Source organism: Myotis myotis, unplaced genomic scaffold (genome assembly GCF_014108235.1).
Source record: "Myotis myotis isolate mMyoMyo1 unplaced genomic scaffold, mMyoMyo1.p scaffold_m19_p_5, whole genome shotgun sequence".
Taxonomy (NCBI): domain Eukaryota; kingdom Metazoa; phylum Chordata; class Mammalia; order Chiroptera; family Vespertilionidae; genus Myotis; species Myotis myotis.
In genome coordinates, this window is record NW_023416357.1 from 87070472 (window position 1) to 87095681 (window position 25210).

A 25210-nucleotide genomic window follows, 5' to 3' on the forward strand; every position below is an offset into this window, starting at 1 on the left:
TTGACCAAATTTTGGATCTGCTGGGCCTTGGAATACAGCTATTTATTATTTCCAATTGGCATCATTTCCTAATGTATTTTTGTCCCTCCTGCAGCGGTCGGGGCTGTCCCCTCTCATTTGACTCACCTTAAAAGGTTCTCAGATAAACACTGCATATGAATACTTAGGCACATTTCCTGGGCCAGAAGTCTACTGAGGCTGTCTTAGTTCTGGCCTGAAACTGTCTGCATTCATTTACCTTTAATTGTTTGCAGAAATCCTGTCCCTGAGCCATTGCTTAATAAAACTCTAGAGTTTTTCTTTCTTTTATTCTGCTTTCCTCAGCTGAATACAGGAAGATAAGCTACCTCCTACCTGGACAGATTCATCTACAGAGCTGAGAGTCTGAGGCTGCCCCTGCTCCTGCCCCGTTTGTATGTGTCCTCACTTCCCTTTTAGAGAAAGCAGTGTGCACAGAGCAGGGAACTCTGGGCAGAACTGGGGGTTAGAGAAGGTGAACCAACCCCTTGCACTTAGAAAACCTTCTGAAGACAGAGAGAGACAGGTAGGGTTTTTGCCCCTGATACCACCTCCTACTATAGCTTGAAACTGGCATAAGCTGCCACCTGGCCAAGGAGAGCTGAGTCTCATGGTTTTTCTGGCGAATGGCAATTGCCTTGTCCTTGGAAAAGCAACTCTTTTCAACTCAGAGAAAGTGGCTTCCCAGGAGGCCGTGAGCCAGTAGGTAATTGGTCCAAAACCAAAAAATTGTTTGGAGAGTATTTCAAAGTAAACCTTTATAGGAACCAAGCTGGCAAGTGGGGAGCATAGAGCTTTGTGAGCCTATGGTGCTCAAAAACAGGGCCTACGCACTGGGCTTGACCAGGGGCTGCAAACTGACCATGGTGCTCTGAGCCATGTGGCCTGGGTTCATCCCCTCCTGCCGTGCTCCTGTGAGAATCCAAGGAAAGGTATGCGCTTTTGCCCCAGAAAAAACACCAAAAACCAAGCACTCCTGTACTCACAACATCTTGCATTTAATTTCTGAGCGTTTTCCTGGAGCTCTGTGCTCCCCAGGATAACCATGCTATACACAGAGCAGGCTGAGTCTTGATTCATGAAAATGGCCCCAGGTAGCTCAGTTGGTTAGAGCTGGTTAGAGCATCATCCTGGTACCCCCAAGGTTACAAGTTTGATTCCCAGTCAGGGCACATATAAAAATCAACCAATGAATATATATAAATAAGTGGAACGACAAATCCATCTTCCTTCCTTCCTTCCTTCCCTCCTTCCTTCCTTCCTTCCTTCCTTCCTTCCTTCCTTCCTTCCTTCCTTCCTTCCTTCCTCCCTCCCTCCCTCCCTCCCTCCCTCCCTCCCTCCCTCCCTCCCTCCTTCCCTCCTTCCTTCCTTCCTTCCTTCCTTCCTTCCTTCCTCCTCCTCTCTCTCTCTCTCTCTCTCTCTCCCTCCCTCCCTCCCTCCCTCCCTCCTTCTTTCTCCCTCTTTTATCTCCCCCTTCCTCTCTCTAAAATCAAGAAATAAGAAATTAAAATGAGAGGACAGTGGCCGTGTGCCGCTGGTGGGCAGACAGGACACAGGGCTTTGAATGCCGGAGCAGGCAGTTGGTCCCGGAGACCGCGCTCTGTGGGAACCCAGCTAACGAGGTGTGCTGCTCCTTCAACCAGAGGAAATGAAGCCATTCGGCAAAGTGTGCATTTTCTCTAATAATGAGAGGTCTAAAACAGGGGCCGCGTACATCTCAGGTATTCAACCCACATCTTGTTTTGCATGGTTCGCTGTGGCTAAAAATGATACCACTCTTTCCTAGGATTATAGGAAAGGCTTGATGCGGAGGAAGGGGAAAAAAAGGAGTGTTGAGCTGGTTAATGCACTTGACCCAAGCAGCTTTCAGAATCTGAGGACTGATTAGTAAATCCAGGGAGACAGCAGGCAGCTGTGTTCAGGATGGTATCTTTTAAGTGTTGAGGTATCATCATCGGTGTCATAATTGAGGGAGGAGATAAGTGATGCCTTTGATCACAAGAAGCGCAAAGGGAATACATGGGGAAGATAGAAGGGTTTTCATTTGTTCATTCCGTAACCATTTATCTGCCTGGAAGTGAGCTGGGGAAAGAAGAAGAAAATAGCGGCCCTGCAGTGGGAGAGGACAGCAGGAAGAGGGCCCAGATGGCCATGTGCTGAGGGAAAGAAAGTAACCGAGAGAGGGGCTAGACTCCCAGCTTGGGCTTTGGGGAGGTGCCTGGAGCTGGGGCTGGAGGGAGGAGGGTGTGTCAGGCAGAAGGAAGGGCCCTTCAGGCTGAGAGGGAAGTGTGTGAATGGGAGGCAGCATTCCCACTTCTGGGGAATACAGGGTACGGTGGCTGGACGAAGGTGGTGTAGAGATGAGGTTGGAGAGATAAGCCTGGGCTCAACGTGGGTGCCAGGCAAAGGAATCTGAGCCAAATTCCACACCCTATGGAGCAGCAAAGAGGTAGTGTGAGGAGTGACATGAGCACATTTGCGTTTTAGGAAGCTCCTTCCTGCGGCAACGCGGTGGTTAGAATGGGGCTTAGCTGCCGAGGGGCAGACTGGAGGCAAGGGACCAGTTATACCTTTGGGTGTCACGCAGTAGGGAATTGATGAGTGGAGCTAAGGCAGTAGAGATGGGGGCAATGGGCTGAGTGTCATAAGATATCCTCACGGTGGCAGAATCTCCAGGATCTGGTGAGTTATGCACGCGTTGAGCTATTAAGATACGTTGACTAGATCATGATTTTAATTTGACTCCTGAAGAGAAAGGGGGATGCCCTTGAATGAAGACAGGAAGGTACAGAGGGGGCAGATGTCCGTTTTAGGCATACTGAATTGGGGAGGCTGGGGAGACACCCAAGTGGAGATTGTGATTAAGGCCATGGGAAAGGGACTTCTTTTATTTACTTGGGAAAGACTTGGGTTCCCTCCTGGACAAACAGTGGAGGGAGAGGGAAGATGGAGAGGGAAGATAGAGGCGAGAGAGTGGTGGGCGAAGCAAGGCCCTGAGGTGGGAGGAGGCTGCGGAGTCCACAGCACAGATGTGGGGTGAGCTCTGACCTCCTGACCCTGGTTCCTTCAAGGCTGAGTTCAGAGGTCAGCCAAGGAAGAGCGTGGCCATTGGCTAGGGAACAGGTGTGCCAGTTCTGGAAGTGCAGGGGAGGTGGAACAGAGGGACATTCCAGGATTGCTGTCGTAGAGAAAGCTCACTCAGAGTTTACAAGGTAGACACTCAGGGACCGGGACCGTCCACTTTGAAGTGGGTGTGATGTTGTCTGGAGGTGATGGTGATGGTGAGGCCCTTCCAGAAGGAGCCTTCGCCTCCCATGTTTGCCGCAGCAGTGGGAGGAGTGGCGGTGAACATGTGCCCCCCCATGTCTTTCACAATTATCAATAGTTTTCTCATTAGAGCACGGCTGCCCTTGGGGAGGCGAGGCAGTGTTTTCTGACTCGAACTGCCTATTCTTTGTAGACTCCCTGAACATTCCTCCCTCTCATTTCAGTCCATGTTGCCTTTCGGCGCCTGGTGAGAGGCTGGGCCCTGAGAGCACAGGCGCCGTGAGCTGCGGAATCTTTATGTGTGGGTCTTTATGACCTTATGTCTGTCTGTGAAGCATTTTGAAAATGAAGATCAGTCTCGTAGGACTTTGCAGAGCTTGATGTGAGTCCGAGGTCCCAACATCAGGCTCTTTACTGCTCCATCTCTAAACAAACTTAGACAGATTTCTTCTGGAAGGCCCTAGAAGAGAAAAATAAGGGGACCCTAGTGCCTCTGTGTGCTTAGAAGAGCTCTAATTGCCCGCCCCTCCCTCTGTTCTTGACTGTGCAAGTTTGATCCATTGATCCATCTTTCAAATCCAGCTCACAGCTCATCTTCCCTGCCCTCCTGGTCCCACTCCGCTCATCCATCACTCCGGTGGAGGTACAGCCATCGGGCACTTAGCATCCACTGCGTTGCATTACAAATGGCCTCCTTAGAGTCCTGGGTGTGCTTCGGCTGTCAAAACCCAGGACTCCCACTTACTGACAGCAGGTTAGAGCTTAGGCGGTGCTCGGTGAGTGGTCCCTTCACTAGGGTGGGGCCGCTGGTGGGCAGAAACTGAGGGGGATTATTGCACCCAGGAGCCAGATACTCTGCACATTAGCCCTACAGTGATGGGCCATGTGAGCCAAGTGACGTGGAGATACCAGGCAGGCCCTGGCAGGGGAGCCCTCACTTTAGATGGGACCTGAGGGACTGATGGGCAGGAATGGAAGCAGGAACAGAACTGGAGCCTGAGTCCAGGCCTGTGCGCACCTGCCGTGAACCAGCCCCACCCAGCCATCCAGAGAACACACACAGGAGCACCCTCCACATCCAGCCCCAACGGTCCTGGGGCTCTCTGACCACTGGGGTCCTTCAGTTTAGAGGATTCTGATAACACCCTGGGGTACCACCCAAGGTGGCACCTGCCCAAATTCATAGCCAGAATATTAGGATCTGTGCCCACGTTCCCACCAGCCTTATTAATCCTGGGTTTTGGGGACTGCCTTCTGCTCACCCAAATCCCACTTGAATGGAATTTTCCTGGTCTGTACTCTTTTGGCCCTCAGCAGGCTATAGGCACGGTGCCACTGTCCACAGAGGGCTGTCTCCTGGTCAGGGCTTTTAGGGCAGGATAAGGGAGCTGAGGCTCACATTGACTGAACAACTTAGCCAAGGTCCCAGCTAGGAAGAGGCTGGGCTAGAAATTTTGTGGGAGGTGTCTGCTGCAGTTACCACATTTTGCCTTGGTCTGGCAAGAGCATTGGAAGAGTCTCAAATTCAGATGATGAAGTTCACATCTTAGCATTCTTGTTGCAGGTTGCTGTGTGAGTTAGGGGAAATGACTTCACCTCTCTGGGCCCCAGTTTCCTCATCTGTGAAATACTGCCTACTGTGAGTGTTAAATGAGGCAGTACAGGACATAGGAGCTCCCAGCAGTTTCAGGCATGTAGGTTGCTGTGTGTATGTTGGTTATTATCATCATCATTATCTCTAACCTCCTGGGTCTCCTGGACTACATTGCATCTAATTTTTTTTTTTTACAACAATGGGGGTATTTGGGGTCATCTTTTTGATTCCAGATGGCAGACTGGGTCACAGTGCATCTTGATACCTCTAATCTGTAACACATTAGGTCATATAAGTTGTTTCCTTAAAAGGTGATCATGGACAGGGGTCTGCTTATGAGAAGGTACGGCCAACTCTTTGGGCTTTGATTTCTTCCTTGCTGGAGGCCTCGGCCCCTGACCTTCTTTCAGTTCAACTGTGATTCTCTCTGGTGGGTTCCCAGTGGAGGTTGGGTCTCCCGGCTCTCCTCTCCTTATTCACTATCAGTGAAGTAAGAGGTGACACTTTTGGCATTAAGTGAAGTCAATGCCAAGGGCTTCGGGGTGATTGGGAACGAGGAAGGGGGAAACAGGGGTCACTGAGGTGAGTTACAAGGAAGCATCTCAGGCATATGGACAGCCGGACAGGCAGTCAGATGGACAGATGTGAGGCGTCTAAGAGACCTCATTTGGCTAGTTGATTGCTTTCTTTTCTCTACAAGAACAGCTTCACAAGACTCTTCCTCATGAGGCTGTGAGAGCGGAGGAGCCTGGTCTTGAATTTCTCTGCAGCCCCTTCCTGCCTGGAGCACTGACTGACATTGATCCAGACCATCTTTGTTCAGACAAAGGATTGTTTAATGCTTGCTGACTAGTTATTGAAAGGAAATTTGTGATTTCTGGGACCCAGACCTGAGTCTGTTTTGCTAGAGGAAGTGCACAACATGTGTGTACACACACACACACACACACACACACACACGCACACGCATACCTGCTATAGATTTTGAGGTTATTTTGTTGTTTCTGCTATGTGTCATCATCTCCTTACTCCCTGCGTGTCTTTCAGTTTGGGACCTGTTCTTTTATCCCCACACACTCCCAGGTTACTCTTACGTACCTGGATTTTGCAGTGGGAAACGTCCGATTCTGTATGTTCTGTATGTTCCATTGTGTAGAGATGGGGATAGAAGACAAGCTGAGTTGCCTGCTGCCTTCCCCAGGTTGACCTGCCCAGTCTTCTTGGCGCTGGCCACCCCTGGGGTCACCCAGAGAGCACCATGTGCATCTCTGTGGCTCTGAGCACCTTCCCCCCTCAGCTCTGCAGGAACTTGGGAATGAGGGGAGGGGCTTCTGTCATGTCAGCCTTGGTCTGCAGGATATGGGATACCAGATCTACTGCCCTAGGGTCATCAGGCCACAGCAACAGTTGTGTTAGCACCAACTCCTAGGTGCAGGAGCTCTGTATATTCTCTTCCTCTGTGCAATCTCTAGTATTTCTGTGGCTGAGAGTCTCTCTCTTTCTTTGTACCATTCACCCTTAATCTCCCTCCCACTCTCATCTTCTGTCCTGTCCAGCATTGGACGTCTGATTGGAAGTAACATACATATATATATATCTGTCGATGCTACTCCTTATAGAGAATGATTAAAACTTTAGTTGCCCATCTCCCCAGCATATTCCATACATCTTCCATGTCTCAGGCAGTAAGCCAGGTTAGAGAGAGATTTTTTTAAGACAAAGTCTATCACCCTGGAGTTGAAAGACCAACAAAAATAATGCTGATTTTCTTAATAATGACTGTATTCCTATTTTCTGCCTGTGGTGAGCACAGGAGAGGTGAATCATTGTAAGCCGGGCGAGGTTAGAGACCTGGGCTTGTTGGGAAGGAGAGTCCTGGGTGGGTTCTGCAGAAACAGCCTGGTTGAGTGAAAACTCTGGAAGCTTGGCCAGTGGTGATTAGGAATGTGTAAGATGGAACAGAGGAGCAGAAGGGAGGATGGAGGGGCCAACCAGACAGACTGAGTCTTTTCATTAGAAGTTACACCAAATTTTCACAGGGCTCTCAAAGGCTGGTCTCCCTTGATCCACGCAGAGCTAGCTATGGTGAGGATTTTTCTGACAGTTTAAAGATGAAGAAACATGAGCTATGTGCCCAGGGCAACGTGTCCAATGTGTGGCAGAGCACTTCTCGCTTCTGAAAAACCTGCAGGATATACTGAATGGCCACCTTGACTCATGAAGAGGCAAGGATCAGCCCCCTTCCCATCCCCCCTTGTACTCCTCCCGTTCCCCTGAGGCTCCCATGTTTCTCATTTCACCAGGGGGCCCTGTCTGCTCTGGCCAAGAGGCCTGACTCCCAACTCAGGCTTGACTACAGTGCGACCCAGTGGTCTGTGGGTGCAGAAGACGGTGCTGGTACAGTGCACTCTGGCCTTTTTGCTTCTTAATTTCAAGGGCCAGAAGCTGTTGAAAACAAAGGAGCAAAGAAACCAGCCCCAGGAGTGAGTGCTCAGAGTAGGGGGGTGAGGAAGGTGTGTGTGCTCACATGTATGGGCGGTGAGTAATGGGCTGAGGAGGAGCAGCTGACAGCCTGCCAGGCTCAGGACGGCTGCCAGGGGGCTCTGAGGGACCTTCCCAGTGCCCTCCTCTCTCGGATCACCACACAGTAAATGAGATGATTCCCGCAGACTGCCCAGGAGCCCGTCAATATCCATTCTAATCTCCCTGGCAGCCCCAGAGGTGAATTTACAGCGATGTGGTAAAAATGAGGCTGCATGATCAATGCATCTCTGGACGGTCTCTTCCAGGAGACACAAATGTATATTGCAACAAAACTTTATTTTCTCCCGAAAATTGCCTACATGATTAATATGGCCGACACAGGCCAAGCTGTTCAGCATAAAAAACAGCCACATTTCTTGCTCCATCTTCCTGCTTCACTAACTCCATTCCTTCCTCTCGTTGCGTGTGTTTTGCTCTCACACTTTGTGCTCTACAGGGGGAAGGGGAATGTGAGATCTGGATTCCAGTCCACGTTGTTTCTTCTTGGTATTTCCAGTGTGGCTCAGACTAAGCATGGAACCCAATGCCCGGTGTGTGGGTGCTCCTGGGACTGAGCCACGCAGAGCACGTTCTCTGGGCATTCCGCCATCTCTAACGTCACCAGCTCTCTGCCCCCGAGTCCAGACTGGATGAAAAGGACTCTCCCCTTGCGCCCTGTCTTTGGGATGGGGGAGTGGCTAGATCATAAGAGGGAGGACCTCTGAGGCAGGTGGTACCACTTCCTGTCCTCACGGAGGTTTTAGGAAGAAGAGATGGGGTGTGTCAGGCAGCACACTCCTACCTACACAGGCTGAGGACCCGCTTCCTTGATTATGATTATTTGCATGTGTGTTTTATGTCTCCTAGAGTGTAAGCTCCGTGAGAGCAGGGGTCTCCTGTAGATCTCTTAGTATGGGTTCCCCAGACACTGACCCTGAGACAAAGAGGTGAGTGCATTAGTCTATTTGGGAAGTAGAGAGGGGACTGGGGATATAGGACTGGGAAGGGAAGGCATCCCCAAAGGGGGCGTCATGCAGATTGTTACTGTGTGTGACAGGAACTTCATCTCAGGAGGACCCTGGGAGCCAGTGTAAAACCCACCCCTCAGAGTCAACCTGCTCCAGAGCTGAGGGAGTTGAGTGTTTATGCATCAACCCCCAGCATCTCTGGATGAGAGCTGCTGGGGGTGGGTAACTGCTTAGGTGGCATTGTAACTGGTGAGCCCCAGACAAGGAAGTGCAGGTGCCTGGAATGGACAGTTGGACAGGTGGGCACTGACAAAACCAGGGGGTACATGTGGGCACAGTAGCCTGTGGTCTGGCAGATGTGTGCCCAAGACTGGTGCTTCCCATTCGCACAGGGTGGTGAATTTGGGATAAATGGGGCTGGATCCCTTAACCCTCTCCTCCTTAGGTTTTTATTCTCAGCTCTTAACCAAGAGAACCAATTGGTACAGGGAACCAGTGGTTCACGCCTCGGAGGACGTGTACGAGGACTGGGCGGACGTCCTTATTGTGTCCAGCACAGCACGTGTGTCCCTCCTTCCTGACGTGGCTCTCCCTGCTCTCCTCCCCAGGTGTAAGGAGCTGAAGTACTCCAAGGAGCTGCCCCAGATCTCCATCATTTTTATCTTCGTGAACGAGGCCCTGTCGGTGATCCTGCGGTCGGTCCACAGCGCGGTCAACCACACGCCCACACACCTGCTGAAGGAGATCATCCTGGTGGATGACAACAGCGACGAAGGTATGGGGTGGCCGGCCCGGGGGTTCCTTAGAGAGGAAGAAGCAAACTCACAATCTCAGCAGGGGAAATGCCCCTTCATTCCAGTACCAGCCCAAGTGTCTCTGTCTTCTGTTCCTGGGGCGTATCCAGGGAATGGGGGAAGTTTGGAGGAGGAAGTCCAGGCAAACACTGGTTCACTAGTCCATGAGTCCTCTAGGGCTCTGAGAGTAAGCGACTGGTGATGTATCTAGACCAGCCGTGGGCAAACTAAAAAAAAAAAGAGACCGTACCCTTTTATGTAATGATGTTTACTTTGAATTTATATTAGTTCACACAAACACTCCAACCATGTTTTTGTTCCGGCCCTCCAGTCCAGTTTAAGAACCCATTGTGGCCCTCGAGTCAAAAAGTTTGCCCACCCCTGATCTAGACTAACCTTAATTTCCCCTCTTCTTATTAATAAAGGAATTAATACTTCGAAGGGCTGAATTTCTCCACACACCCCCTTTCCCAGGAGGCAAAAGAACAAGGGAAATTCTGTCCTGTGATGGGAAGTCCTCCCACCTCAGAATTTCCCTCTGGGCCACTGTGCCCACAATGACTGTGGATAGAAATGAGCAGAGCTTGCAGGCCTTTTGGAGTTGAGCTCTGTTGGGAATGGTGGCTTAGTTTAAAAACATAAAACAAGCAAATACTGGATGGCAGCAGCAGAAGTTCTTTGAGGTCCTTGGAGATGAGAACCTGGTGTTGAGGTGGTGGGGGGTTGGTTTGGCTCATTGTGCCTTTGTGTTGGCGTGAAGCCTGCAGAATCCACTGTGCTCACTGCAGGGAGAGAACCCACAGCAGGTGACAGACAGAAAGCCAGCCAGGAGGCTTATCTTCTGAGCAACTGTAGGATTAAGGGGCAGCTGAACACTTTGCTCTCAGCACACTGAGTACAGACGGGTCATCCTATGAGCTCCTGGTTGGGAGAGGCAGGACGAGCCACAGGGTCTGTTTGAAACCTGATTATCTTGGGGCTCTCCGGGTGACCCTATCACATTTGATTGGTTCAAGGGCTAAAGTCCCCCTGCCCCTTCTGAACCGGCATTATAGCACTGTGCCCTCAGGGCACTACTCTTTGGTGGGGGGTCCTCTAGATTTGGAGGACAGATGGGTCATTTGCTGAATTTTTCACATCCCTATTTTTCTTTCCTGACCTCTGGCCATTTCATTATCTATAGATTCTTTTAAAACTGACATTGAGCCCCGACCTATGAACCAGGAGATCTTGGTTTGATTCCTGATTAGGGCACATGCCTGGGTTGTGGGCTCAATCCCCAGTAGGGGGTGTGCAGGAGGCAACCGTCAATGATTCTCTCTCATCATTGATGTTTCTATTTCCCTCTCCCTTCCTCTCTGAAATCAATAAAATAAATTTTTAAAAAACTGACATTAAGAGTCTTGCTGAGAGAAGGAGGCTTGCCGTTTCTTGAAGCCTGTAAGTCATCTGGCAGAGCTCTGCCTGGCTGGCTCACAGCGTACCTCTGCAGCTGCTCTGTGCACCCAGGCAGACCTCTTGCTTCAGCAGGACTTTCAGGCCCCTGCAGGGAGTCTCTGCTACTACCCACCCTCCTCACTCCTGGCTAGGTCCCACTCCTTCCCCGGGTCTCCCATGTGTGTCACACCCTCCGAGACTTTGCTGACATCCTAAGTCCCTGCTCTGTACTGCTGTGACACCCTGTACCCTACTGGAGCCCGTGATACCACCGTGACCTGCATCTCCTCACTCCACATTCTGGGCAGGACTTTGTCCCGCAGGCCTGGCCGGTTGCTGACCCGTGGTTAAGGGGCTAGCGGCGGAGTGGCTGGAAGTGCCACTCAGAAGAGCTGGCCAACCCAGAGGAGAGAGGGAACTGAGAACGGGGTGAGGACCCACTGCCGATGGGGCTCCCTCTCCCACAAAAATCTCTGCAGAGCCCAGCCAGAGAGGAGGGAATGGCGTCTCTAATAGATGCCTTAGCTTAGGTTCCTCCAGATGCAGACCCTGAGACAGAGTTGAATGCATTAGCTTATTTGGGAGGTCGAGAGGGGACCAGGGAAGTAGGACAGGGGAGGGAAGGCACCCTCAAAGGGGGTGTCATGCAGATTGTTACTGTGGGTGACAGGAGCTTCATCCCAGGGGGACTCTGGAGCGAGTGTAAAAGCCACCGCTCAGAGTTAACCCGCTCCAGGGCGGAGGGAGCCAGGGTGTCTATACACCCTTAGCATCAGATGCTTTCCCCTGGGAACCTTCTGGAACCCCACCCTGAAGGATGTTCAGTTTCAGGAGTTCAGGGGTGGGGCAAAGGGATTTGCATTTCTTACAGACTCCTGGGTGATTCCCCTGGTGCAGGGACCACACTTGGAAAACCACTGAGTTAAGTACCGTTCCAGTGGTTCACACTTCAGGTTTCATGAAGATGGTCAGTGGGTGAGAACAAGCAGGAAGAGGTATTTGGTCCATTCTGACCATAACCTTAACTCCCATTCATCTTTCCCTGTCCTCCCCAGTACCTAAGGCAGGGTGGGAAACCTTTTTTCTGCCAACAGCCATATGGATATTTATAATATCACTAGTGGCCCGGTACATGAAATTCATGCACATTAAAAAGGGATTAATTATTTGCCGAAACCGGTTTGGCTCAGTGGATAGAGCATCGGCCTGCGGACTGAAGGGTCCCAGGTTCGATTCTGGTCAAGGGCATATACCTGGGTTTCAGGCACATCCCCAGTGGGAGATGTGCAGGAGGCAGCTGATCAATGTTTCTCTCTCATCGATGTTTCTAACTCTCTATCTCTCTCCCTTCCTCTCTGTAAAAAAACCAATAAAATATATATTTTTAAAAAAGGGATTAATTAGAGGAAATATTTTAATATTGCTATTTTCCCTTTCTCTATGATAAAAGTGTCAGAGATGAAAGAAAATTAGTAAAATGTATATAAAAATCTCCCTCTTGTCAGAGTCTGGGGCGCATCATGGGACCCAGAATCGAGTCCCTGCCCACCTGTATGCACCTCGAAATCGCGCGAGACCCAGATCTGGCTGGCCCCACCACCGTCAAGCCCCATAGGGCGGGGGGCGGGGGGGCGCAGCCTCAGGTCCCCTGTCAAGCACCGCTGGGTGGGGGGTGCAGTGGGCGTGACAATCATTTGTATTATTAGCTCTTGATTATATAGGATTCCAGGGTCATGCAAAATTATCAACTTAAAATGTATTAGCCTGTTATATTTGGTCAAACATTTAATTAACTCGGCCCTAATGCCTTGGCAAAGCCGCAGGCTTTATTCTGCCTGTGGCCCGGACATTCCCTACCCCGGCCTACAGGACCGGGAGTGGACTACATTAATGCCATTTCTCTCTCTCTCTCTTTTTTTTTTTTCCTGGCTGGGAAGGGAAGGCACCCCTGTACTTTCTCTTTAATGGGAAGAGAAATTCAACATTTCTTTTCTTTATTGAGGTTTTTCTTGTGACTAGTATTATTGAGTTTTGTAAATGTTCTATATACACTTGAAAAGACCCCCACACTGTAATCACGGAATTGAATTCCTGCCAGACATCAATTATGTGTATTTAGATAGACTCTGAGTTTTTCTTCTTACGTCTCTTTGATAATGGTGTTTTAACATCACCTTCTACAATGACTGTTCCTTCCCGTGTTTTTAATAATGTTTGATTTCTGTATCTTGTCTGTTTCTTTGGCAACATAGATTTGTATCTGCATGGCTTCATTGTTAGTGGTGGTTGTTACCATTATGTAATGTTCCCTTTATCTTCAAAAATACCTTTTTTTCCTTGCCTTGCATTTACATTTGTCTAGCATTAATATTTCTTATCCCTGCTTACCTTCTGTTTTGAGTTTGATTAAGACATTTTCCTCAGCCTTCCCATGTTTCTGATCTTAAAAGTAATACATGCGCTTTGTAGGAAAATTTGAATGTATCAAAAAGCGCATCTAATTGAAAAAAACACACCAAATACTGTGAGACTAGCCAGCAGCAACTGCTCATTTGTCCACCCTCTTTTTAATGCACATTTGACAAAGTTACGATCCTATAGTAAAAAGAAGTTAATGTTCTCGTTTTCCCCCTGAACGTTGAAGCACATTTCCCTTTTTATTAAAAATGCTCTGGGAACATCATTTTAATGAAGGTAGAATGGTCTGTTCTCAGGCTGGTCAACACTGGCGCAGGTGGAAACAATAGCGCCTCACTTCCATATGTTATCACATCCATTCAAGATAAAAGACTTTTTCAGAAAAAAAAAGAGAAGGAGGAGGACGATGAGCAGGAGGAGGAGAAGGAGAAGAAGGTAGGTTCAAGGAATGTCTCAGCATTGGGACACTGGATAGTTCCTCCACTGTGTATGTTCTGATGATCCTCAAATCCATCCCCCCAGCCCAGAGCAACTCAGCCTCTCCCCCAAGCTCCACACCTGTATCCTCCGTCTCCTAGGTGGCGGCTCAGGGTCCCTCTGAAACCCTATGCTCACTGGGTCCAATGACTCACCATCTTCCTATCAGTCTCAGAAAACTGATTCTCATCATTTACTTCCTGTCTCATTGAAGAGCTTCACCTTTTTCTCAGTTATCTCGTCATCAAAGCCGGGAAGTCTTTGCACGCTCTTCCTCGTCCCTTTCCCAGTAGCATCTGGTTAGTTACTGTTGAGCGGGGTCCTACTTGGCCATATTCCAAACCACTGGCTTTTTGTTCAGGCCCTCAGCATTTTTTTGCCTTGAAATTTGTTTGAGGGGTTAAGGGCACACAGATTTATGATTATTAGAATTCTTGACACACCCCATAGCTTTTGTTTACTATCCCTTGTTTTAATTGAGATATAATTCACAAAACATAAAATATACCACTATGTGGCTTTCAGTATATTCACTATGTTTTGCAACTATTGCCACTAATTCCAGAATATTTTCCCAACGGAAGCCCTGAATCTCTTAGCAATCTCTCCCAATTGCTTGGGCAACCATTGAAATACTTTCTGTCTCTATAAATTTACCTATTCTGGACCTTTGACATAAATGAAATCTACAACATGTGGCCTTTTGTGTCTGACTTCTTTCACTTAACAATGTTTTCTATGTTCATCCATATGTAGTACATATGAATACTTCATTCCTTTTTATGGCTAAATATTTTGTTGTATGGATATGGCATAGCTTACTTATTTATTCATCAGTTGATGGATATTTGGGTTGTTCCCAGTTTTTGGGTATTAGGAATAATACTGCTATGAATATTCATATACATTTTTTAACATTTATCTTTATTGTTGAAATTAGTAGAGATGTCCTCCTTTCCCCCCCATTGACCTCCTTCACCCCAACGCCCCCCCCCCCCCAGGCCTTTACCACTCTATTGTCTGTGTCCATGGATTATGCATATATGCATTATAAGTTCTTTAGTTAATCTCTCCCTACCCACCCACCCACCCACCCTGCCTTCCCTCTAAGATTCATCAGTCTGTTCCATGCTTCTGTGTCTCTGGATCTATTTTTTTCTTTAGTTTATTTTGTTCATTAGATTCCATATATGAGTGAGATCATGTGATACTTGTCTTTCTCTCATTGGCTTATTTTGCTTAGCATAATACATTTTTATGTAGACATGTTTTTAATTTTCTTGGTCATATACCTAGGAGTGAAAATTGCTGGGCCATATGATAAATTTATGGTTCATTTTTGAGAAACCATCAAATTGTTTTTCACAATTGACTGTTTTCACAGCACTGGAATCATTTCACATTCCTACCAGCAATGTATTAGGGTTCCAATTTCTCCACATTCTCACCAACATTTATTTTCCCTCTTCTTTAATTTATGCCTAGTGAGTGGTATATTGTGGATTTATTTGCCTAATGACTAATTATTTTTAGCATCTTTTTATGTGCTTATTTGCTATTAGTCTATCTTATTTGGAGAAATGTCTATTCAAATCCTTTGCCCATTTTGAAAATGGATTATTTGTCTTTTTGTGTGAATTGTAATTGCTCTTTACATATTCTGGGTCTGCACTCTTATAAAATATATTCTGTATTTTTTACAGATACATCTAAATGTTTTCTTCCGTTCTGTGGGTTGTCTTTTCACTTTCTTCGTAGTGTCCTTTGATGCACATAGTTTTTAATTTTTATCAAGTCCAGTTTGTCTCTTTTTCCATTGGGTGCTTGAGCTTTTGGTGTCCAATCTAAGAAACTGTTGCCTAATCAAAGTCACAAAGATTTACACTTACGTTTTCTTCTAAGAGCTTTATTGTTTTAGCCCTTACATGTAAGTCTTTACTGATTGTAAGTTAGTGTTTGTATGTGCTTTGAGTAAGGGGTTTGAATTCACTTTTTCTATGAGGATATTTAGTTGTCCTGGTACCATTTGTTGAAAAGATTATTCTTTCTCCATTGAATGGTCATGGCACCCTTATCAGAAAGCAATTGACTATAAATGTGAGGAGAGTTTATTTCTGTACTCCAATTTCTGTTTCATTGATGTATGTGTCTTTGTCTATCAATACCACACTATCTTGATAATTATTCCTTAGTAGTAAGTTTTAAAATCATGAAGTGTGAGTCTTCCAACCTTGTTCTTCTTTTTCAAGATTGTTTTGTCTGTATGAATCCTGAGTATTGACATATAAAATTTAGGAACAGCTTGTCAATTTCTGCAAAAAGGCAGTTGTAATTTTGTTAGGGCTTGCATCAAATCTAAAGGACAATTTGAGGAGTATTGTCAGCTTAACAGTATTAATGCTTCTCATCCATAAACATAGGGTGTTTTTCTCTTTATTTAGGCCTTCTTTGGTCTCTCGACAATGTTTTGTAGTTTTCAACAAACAAATCTTGCACTTCTTTGGTTAAATTTATTTTAAATATTTTATTATTTTTTATGCTATTTTAAGGGAATTGTTTTCTTAATTTTAGTTTTGGGCTGTTCATTGCTAGTTTATAGAGATTCAACTGAGTTTTGTACATCGATCTTATATCCTTCTACTTTTCTAAACTTCTTTATTAGCTCTAGTAGTTTTGTGTGTATGTGTGTATTCTTTAGAGCTTTTTACATATAACATCATCCCATCTTCAAATAGTGATACTTTTACTTCATGGATGCCTTTTCTCTCTTTTTTCTTTTTGTCCAGTTTCCCTGACTCCTTTATGTTTTTAAATGTGCTTATTAATAAATGCTTGTTAACCTGCCAGGTCAAGAACAAGAACATTGACCTATGTGCTGTCCTAAGAGTTTCCAAAAGCCTCTCTGAAAAAGACAGCTAAGTCATGAGAGAGCTCAGGGAGGCATGGGGCTCATTCCAGTGGGGGCATCTGGCAGGGCTATTGTGTGAACCCGGCACTGGGTATAAAGCAAAAGTCTGGACAGATGGAATGGCTGCTCCGTGATTTCTGCCTCTGACCTCCAGGAGGAGGTCAAAGCGGGTCAGACCTGAGGGATGAAATGAACATCCTCAACTGATCCAGGCAGCAGGCATGTAGAGAGAGCTCCAATTTAGTCAGCCTGTGTTCAGAACATCCAATGACAGGGGAGAATGGGGACAATCCGTCCTCATTTAGACATCATTTCATTCATCAGGACAGCAGAAATGACCAAGATTCAGTGTTGGTGAGGATATACCACAGAGGAAAAGACACTTTGCTGTTCTTTTTGTGGGCCAGTACCACGTATCTAAGAGAACAAATTATCGGTTCGTATTAAAAGTTCGTGTCTCATTCAGACAGCCTGTCCTTAAAGGGAGGTAAGTTTGCAGGAGAGATCATAATTACAACCATCGACATGTCTGCCCTAAGGCACACTGTCTGCTGTGGACGTGTGGCCATAGCGCTTGTACACCCTGGTCACCGGGGGTCCTCCACCTTCCTCCTGGGCAGCTTCCTCACTACTTTCCTGGGCAGGATTCCATGCCCTTCTTTTTCTTGGTTTACATGCTTATTCTGGTGAAACGCACAACTAGAAGCTTCTTTAGAAAGTCTACCAGGAAGATAAAAATCTTTTGAGATCAGCCATGTCTGAAGAAAGCTTTGTGCTTATCTTCTACTAGAGGCCTATTGCACAAAAAGATTCATGCAATAGGCCTTCCCTTCCCCTGGCTGCCGACACCGGTTTTCCTCCGGCACCCGGGACCCAGGCCTTCGCTCCAGTTGGAGCCACCTTCAAGCCTTTGCTGCTGTGGCCGGAGCTGCCTTCAGTCTTCACTCCGCTGCTTTGTGCCTACGTATGCAAATTAACCGCCATCTTTGTTGGCGGTTATTTTGCATATCTCGCTGATTAGCCGATGGGAGGCATAGTGAAGGTACGGTCAATTACCATGTTTGTCTATTATTAGATAGGATGTGAATGGTGGCCTGGTTGAGTTAGGTATCACCTTCTTGCAGAATTTTGATGGTTTTGCTCCATTATCTTCTTTCAAAAAAATTTTAAAAAGAATCAACAGCATTCAAATTCCTGATCCTTTGTATGTTTTTTTTTCTTTTCTTGAAGCCTGTGGAATCTTCATTCCCCCCCTCTCCCCCCCTAAGTTTTGGATTTCACAATGATGAGTCCTGGGGTGGATCAATTATCATTCACTGGGCTGGGCATTTAGTGGCTTCAGTCTGAAATCTAATGTATATCAGTTTTTTGAAAACTTCTTGGAATATTTAATTGACAGTTCCTCCCCATTTTTTCTATTCTCTCTTTCAGCATCTCCCATTTTCTGTTATTAAATCTCCTGTATTGAACCTCTAACTTTCTTATCTCTTCTTTGCTATCGTATCATTTCCTCTGCTCTGTCTGCTTTCTTCAATTTTATCTTTTTTCCCTTCTATTCAGTATTTTTTTTATTTCTGCTTTCATGAGTTTACTTCCAAGTGCTCATTTTTATTCTCTGAAAGTTCCTTTTTATAGCATATTGTTCTTATTTAATGGAAACAATATATTTTCTTATCCCTTGGAGGATATTAATAATGCGTTATTTTAGGTTTGGTTTTTAGTTTTTCTCCCTGAATAGTTTGTTCCCACAGTTGCTTTTTTTCCTGTTGTTTAGTTTCTATCTTCCATGTTGAGTGCTCTCCTTGGATGCCCAGTGAACCTGTTGTCTGTACATAATCTCTTCAAGGTGATTCAACAGCCCCAGGAGCTGGGCAGGCAGAAATGGAGAGTTAATGAGTATAGTTTGCAAGTTGAAAAAGTTCTGGAATTGGATAGTGGTGATAATTACACAACAATGTGAATGTACTTAATGCCACCAAACTGTACACTTAAAATGATTAAAATGGAAAATTTAACATTGTATTCTATCTCCCTCCCCCTCCCCCTCCCCCTCCCCCTTCTCCTCTCCCTCTCCCTCTCTTTCTGAGCTTGGGTTGGACTTCCTGGTTTGGACCACACCGGTGTCTGACATATCTGTCACTTTGGTTACCCTGTGCATCTGCTTTCCAGCTTTCCCAGTGTTGTGGTTGGTATTTCTTGTGTTTTCCCTGATCTGGAATGTTATGGGTTCATTTTATTTTTTAATTCCCTTTCCTGTAGTTTTCAGTGGCTTTTGAGTAGGGGATGTGTCTGATTCATGAGTTAAACTCATTATCTTATCCTGAAAGTTCCATGTTCATTTTTAAGAATTTTTAATATGAAGTGATTCATCTTTCTTCGGATATGTGGTACTGTCCTACAAGAAATGTATGCAAGTGTATCCTCTGTATCCTCACCAACACTGAATCTTATTCATCTTTGTCCTCTTCGTTGTTCTGAGGAGTGAAGAATCACACATTATGTTTAAATCTGCACTTTTAAAATATTGCCTTCTTTGTGCTTAAGCAATAGGATGTGGTGCAAAAAGTGGAATCAAATCCTGTGTGATGTTGGCCAAGGTACTTACCTTTTCTGATCTTGAATAAATTGGGGATAGTAGTGGCTTTTCTGCAGTGTTTAAATTGTGAGGTTTAGAGATAATACTTGCAAAAGCCCATAGTTCAAATCCTGGCAGTACATTAAAGGGCGTGGCTGTTGAATGTGCTCATGGCAGTATTTGATCTGCTAGCTCTAACTCTTTCCTCAACATTCTCTTTCTGTCTCACCCCTTCTGGGAAGCCTTCCAAGATTTCCTTCTGCTCCCAGGGCCCTGTGTGTAGTTTGGTGCAGCACTTGCCATGCTGTATTGCCTGTGTACTTGCCCATCTTTAAACTGTAAGACCCTTGCGGACAAGAACCAACACTCTTTCTGTGCTGCGTTTCCGGAGCCTTGTCCACGACGTAAGTTACCGTGATTGCTGAAGAGGTTAATTTACGCTGCACGTGTGCAAACTTTTTTTCTACTTTCTCTGACATGAGCGGTACATGACCTTTGTGATTGGTTTCTTTTTATAAATATATTTTTATTGATTTCATCCTGGGAGTTATTGTATTTGGCATTAATGTTCATATTTTGGCTTCTATTCCATAGTTTTTTCGGTTTAGAACTCATAAATATGCCTATCTCCAATCACTCACATATCTCAGTGATCTGGACAAGCTGTGCCCTTGTCGCTGTTTCCCTGTGGAGCAAGCACACCTGGTCAAGCTCTTCTCTTGGTTGGTGTGCTCAAAGGTTGGAAACAGGAAGGCTCGGGTGAGTGAAAGGATATAGACACCCTCTGGGCTTGCAGGAGGGTTTTGGGAGAAGCACACCGGCATTGTTTGCTTTTCTTCTGTTTGCTTTTCTTCTCGGCTTATAATTGCAGAGATAGGAGGAGCCTGGTGTTGTGGAAAGATAACGTTTTTCCTGTGTTGTTGAGGCTCCCAGTGAAGTAGGTGAGAGACACCTCGTTATCACACATGTCCATGCTGGGCCCGGCTTCCTTACCAGACCATCGCCTGCCTCCCCCTGCCTGTAGAGTCTTCGCAATCAGAAATAATGCTTGTTTTTGTCCCCAACCAGATCACTGCAGTGTGACAGCATTTGCTCTGTGGGTCTGTAATCACAGATGGGTTGTGCATTTACATTTCCTCTTGTGTGTTTTTAGGCCGCGGGGAGGAAAGGATAAGAGGGAGAGTGTATATCTTTACACAAGAGATAACACGGGAACCCCAGCGAAAGCTTTCTTTGCAAACTGGCTTTAAAAAAACAACAGTAAAACAACCCAAAAAAATTGTTATTTTGAAATAGCTATAAATTCAAAAGAAGTTGCAAGGATGTACAAGAGGTCCCACATACTCATCACTGTTTCCTCCATTAGTAATATCGTTTTTTAAAAAAAATATATTTTTATTGATATCAGAGAGGAAAGGAGAGAGAGAGATAGAAACATTCTATCTAATAAAAGAGAAAGATGGTAATTGGCATACGACCGCTACCCTTCCCATTGGCTAATCAGGGCAATATGCAAATTAACTGTCAGCCAAGATGGCGGCCGGCAGCCAGGCAGCTGATGCGAACAGGGAGGCTTGCTTGCTTCAGTGACGGAGGACTCCAATGTTCCCCGCCTGACTTGCCGGCCTCTCCGCTGCAACTCTAAGCAACTATGTTGCAAATATAGAAGCTAAAAAAACCTCAGAAACCTGCTTTACTCAGCCGGGCTTCAGCCAGCTGGACCGCAACATTGTATCAAATACAGACGGTAAACAGAGGCCAGAAACCTGTTTTCAGCAGCCGAGGCCTCAGAGCTAAAGCTGGCCCAGAATAAAAAAAAAAAAGAAAAGAAAAAAAAGGAGTGGTTGGGAGCTTCAGTCACCCGTCAGCTTGAAAACGGCCCTCAGCCCCTCAGCCAGACTGGCCAGGCACCCCAGTGGGGACTCCCACCCTGATCCAGGACACCCTTCAGGGCAAACCAGCCGGCCCCCACCCATGCACCAGGCCTCTATCCTATATAGTAAAAGGGTAATATGCCTCCCGGCACCGGGATCAGCGGAGCCTCGAGGCCTCCCGGCACCGGGATCAGCGTGATGGGGCAGCGCCCAAATCCCCTGATCGCCCTGCGGCTCTGTGTGTGACAGGGTGCAGCGCCCTAACCCCCTGATCGGCCCTGCTCTGTGTGTGACAGGGTGCAGCTCCCCAACCCCCTGATCGGCCCTGCTCTGTGGGTGATAGAGGGCGGCGCCCCAACCCCTCCTACCCCCCCCCACGGGCCCTGCTCTGTGTGTGATGGGGTAGAGCCATAACCTCCCCATCGGCCCTGCCCTGAGTGTGACAGTGGCGGTGCCCCAACCCCCTGATCGGCCCTGCTCTGTGGGTGATAGAGGGCGGCGCCCCAACCCCCTGATCCACCCTGCTCTGTGTGTGATGGGCGGCGGTGCCCCAACCCCCCTGATGGGCCCTGCTCTGTGAGTGACAGTGGGGAGCTCCACAACCCCCTGATCAGCCCTGCTCTGTGTGTGACAGGGTACGGAGCCCCAACCCCCCTGATGGGCCCTGCTCTGTGCATGACAGGGGGCAGCGCCCCAATCCCCTGATCCGCCCTGCTCTGTGTGTGACAAGGGGTGGCGCTGCAACTTCCCTATCGACCCTGCCTTGAGTGTGACAGGGGGCGGTGCCCCAACCCCCGAATCGGCCCAACCCTGAGCGTGACTAGGGGTGGCATCTCAACCTCCAGATCCGCCCTGCTCTGTGCATGATAGGGGGCGGCGCCCCAACTCCCCAATCGGCCCTGCTCTGAGCCTGACCAGGGGCTGCACCTAGGGATTGGGTCTGCCCTCTGCCACCCGGGAGCAGGCCTAAACCAGCAGGTCGTTATCTCCCGAGGGGTCCCAGACTGTGAGAGGGCACAGGCCGGGCTGAGGGACCCCCTCTCCCGCCCCAAGTGCACAAGTTTTTGTGCACCGGGCCTCTAGTCAATAATAAGGGAAAATCATTGATTGATCTGGATCAAGTTCGCAATCCCAGCATGTGCCCTTGACTGGAATCGAACCTGGGACCCTTCAGTCCACAGGCTGATGCTCTATCCACTGAGCCAAACCACCTAGGGCCATTAGTAACATCTTGTAGAACCCTAGTACATGATCACAACCAGGAAATTGACTTAGGTCAATCTAGAGAGCTTACTCTGATCTCACCAGTTTAGTGTGTGTGTGTGTGTGTGTGTGTGTGTGTGTGTGTGTGTGTGTAGGCAGTTTTATACAACTTTATCACATATGTATATTCCTGTAACCACCACCACAATTGAGACACAGAAAAAAGCTCCCCCATGCTATTCCTTTTAAGCACACCCAGCTCCCACCCCCATTCCTGCCCCCTGACTACGCTTATTTGTTCTCAGTCTCTATACTTTTGTTATTTCAAGAATGTTCTATAGAGTAAACCACGTGGCACATGACCTTTGTGATTGGTTTCTTTTTAAAAAATATATCTTTATTGATTTCAGAGAGGAAAGGAGAGGGAGAGATATAAACATTAATGATGAGAGAGAATCGTTGATTAGCTGCCTCCTGCATGCCCCCGACTGGGGATCGAGCCTGCAACCCAGGTATGTGCCCTGACTGGGAATTGAACCATGACCTCCTGATTCATAGATCAACGCTCAACCACTGAGCCACACCAGGCCAGGCTGTGATTGGCTTCTGTACTCAATGTAAGTGCCTTACAATTCATCCAAGTTGCTGTGAGCACCATGAGTTCGTTCCTCATTATTTCTGCCTATTGTTCCGTGGGTTGGGTTTACCACAGTTTTTCTAACATTTGGGTTGTTTCAGTTTGTTTCAGTTTATTTTACAGATAAAGTTGCTATGAACATTCATGTGCAGATGTGTGTGTGAAAATTAATTTTCATGTCTCTGAGATCATGCCCAAGAGTACAATGCTTGAGTTATGGTAAACACATGTTCATGCAAGCTGTTTTTTGGTCATTTATTCCATTTATGTGAAATCTGATTAACTTCTAATCTTCCAGCCTCGCCTCCAGTAGAGAATACGTTTTTTTGTTTTGGCCTTGGAGACCGTAACTGTGATACCAAGAGGAATGGGGTTCATTCCAGCAGTGCCCGGAACAATCCCAAAAGCATGTTGAAAGCCTCGCCCTATGATCAGACTAAGACCCCATTAGATTGGAACCCAGCAATATGAGAATGATGGAGGGTCTGACACAGGCCAGGGGCAGGAGTGAGGCCAGGCCACAGGAGAGTCAGACCCAGGCACTTCCAGGGGCCTCTGGGTCCCTGCTATCTCAGCCTCTCCTCCTTGTCAGCTTTTGAAGACTGGCCACCTCCAGCACTCCATGTCACCTGGAGGGATCTATGGCTGCAGAGACAGCTCAAAGCTGATATTGTAATGACAGCTTCAGGCATTGGAGAGGGACAGGGAAGGGAAATGGTGCTCTGGAATGGGTTGGATGCCTTTCCGTGGATCTGTCAGCTGTGACCAGGAGGGCAGAGTCCTGCACAGAACCACCACACACTAGTAGCCATGGGGCAGGGCTCCAGAAAGGGCGGGGCTGGGTGGACAAGCATACCACAGACTCTTAATGTGACAACATCAATGGGATTTGCACGTGGTATTTCCACGAGTTGGGGAAATAACTGAGGCTTTTGTGAAGGATGTGGCACTTGAGTTGGACCACAAGAGACAGTTAGAATTTGGACTCGAGGAGGGAAATGACAGGGGGTGGGAGGCAGGAATCTAGAGACCGAGAAGCTTGGGACATGTAGAGGGAAGTGTGCAGATGGGATCAATACATAGGAAATGATGGGTGAATTAGATGTTCAGAGAGTCCCAGGGAGAGATGGAGGGCCTTGCGGGCCACAGGACTGATGGGGGAGAGGGGAAGTGTGAACAGGTGAGTCTTTGATGTTTCTGACAACCCCTGAGCAGGAAGGATGTGGAAGGCTCCTAGAACAGCCCCGCTGGGATGGGGATCAGCCAGCCTGACTGAGAAGGAGAAGGAGGTGGGGCAAGGAAGCTCAGGTTGTCAGAAAGGCCAGGCAGGCCATTTTCACCTTTATTCTGGAAGAGCGTGTTTCAGCTTTGATCTTATTTTATTGGAAATGTGAGGTGACATTGACTTGAGTGTCTTTAGATCATTTTAGCTGGGAGCTCTGGTCGGCTTGCTGGACAGAGGCTCTCTGGCCTCAGGCTGTGTTAAAGGGAAGAGGGAGCTGTGCCCCAGACCAGCACTCAGCCCAGAGCAAACCCTTTAGGGCAAGATGGCTGCCTTCAGAATCATGAGTCCTGCTGGCCACTAACTTCCTTCTTCTCTTACACATGAGAGGAAAGGCGGAACCTGGCCTGAATGGGGCCTGCTAGTTAATTACCCCTGCAGGGCATCCTGGAACACGTGAGGCTGAGGCTTCTGGGCAAATGCAGAGCAGGCCTGAGGAGTTGTCCCCCTGCCTGGGCTGAGGAGCAGGTATCTTCTTGGGTCTTGACCATACCCTCTGACAACTAGTCATTGATATTTAAAAAGAAGATGAAGCTTGGAGAGGCAAGTGTCTTACCTGTGGCAGCACAGCCAGAATTTACCGGAGCGGAGGCTGTCCCAGTCCTGGAACCAGGCCTCTCAGGCCTCCTTCCTGCACCTCCTCCCCTCCTCCTCCCTCGCTCCCTCTGTGCTTCCCCCTCCCTTCTAGTTTATCACTGTTTCCCTTCCCCAAGCCCCTTCTAACCCTTCCTACATCCTTATGACTCATCTCTTTGTTTCCCAAGACATGTCTAGTTTCCCTTTACTATGCTGTATATGTATATGTATTTTTTAAATGAATAATAATTTTAACCATTATTGAGTGATGCTATGTGCCAGGCACCAAGCTAAGTGCTTAGCATGTGTTATCTTATTTAAATACCCAAACTGCCCTATTGGGTAAGGACTGTTATTATCCATACTAGTGACTTGGTGCACAGATTTGTGCACATTGAAAGGAAATTAATTAGAAGGTGGTCGGCGGGGCAGGACTGGACGAGACTGGCCGGACACACCCTGGAGCCAACCTCCTGCCGTCCCTCCCCATCTGGCTGTACCTGGGGTGGCACCGTGGCTTGAAGGGCATCCATGTTGTGAACGGGGTCCCTCTGGCAGGGGTTCCTCGGCCTGGCCTATGGAATCAGGCCAAAACCATCTCTCTGACATCCCCCAAGGGGTCCCGGAGTGCAAGAGGACACTCTGCAAAGTTGCTGGTA

The 25210-nt window shown here is 47.5% G+C and overlaps 1 protein-coding gene across 3 annotated transcripts in view; it reads left to right on the forward strand.

Annotated features, from left to right (window-relative positions):
• GALNT17 (polypeptide N-acetylgalactosaminyltransferase 17) overlaps nucleotides 1–25210 on the forward strand; it is a 423223-nt gene that overhangs the window by 194874 nt on the left and 203139 nt on the right. For all 3 annotated transcript variants that reach the window (XM_036310766.1, XM_036310767.1, XM_036310768.1), the window contains one exon: nucleotides 8979–9145. In XM_036310766.1, coding sequence (XP_036166659.1) covers nucleotides 8979–9145 — 167 coding nt within the window. The remainder of the gene's footprint in view (nucleotides 1–8978; nucleotides 9146–25210) is intronic.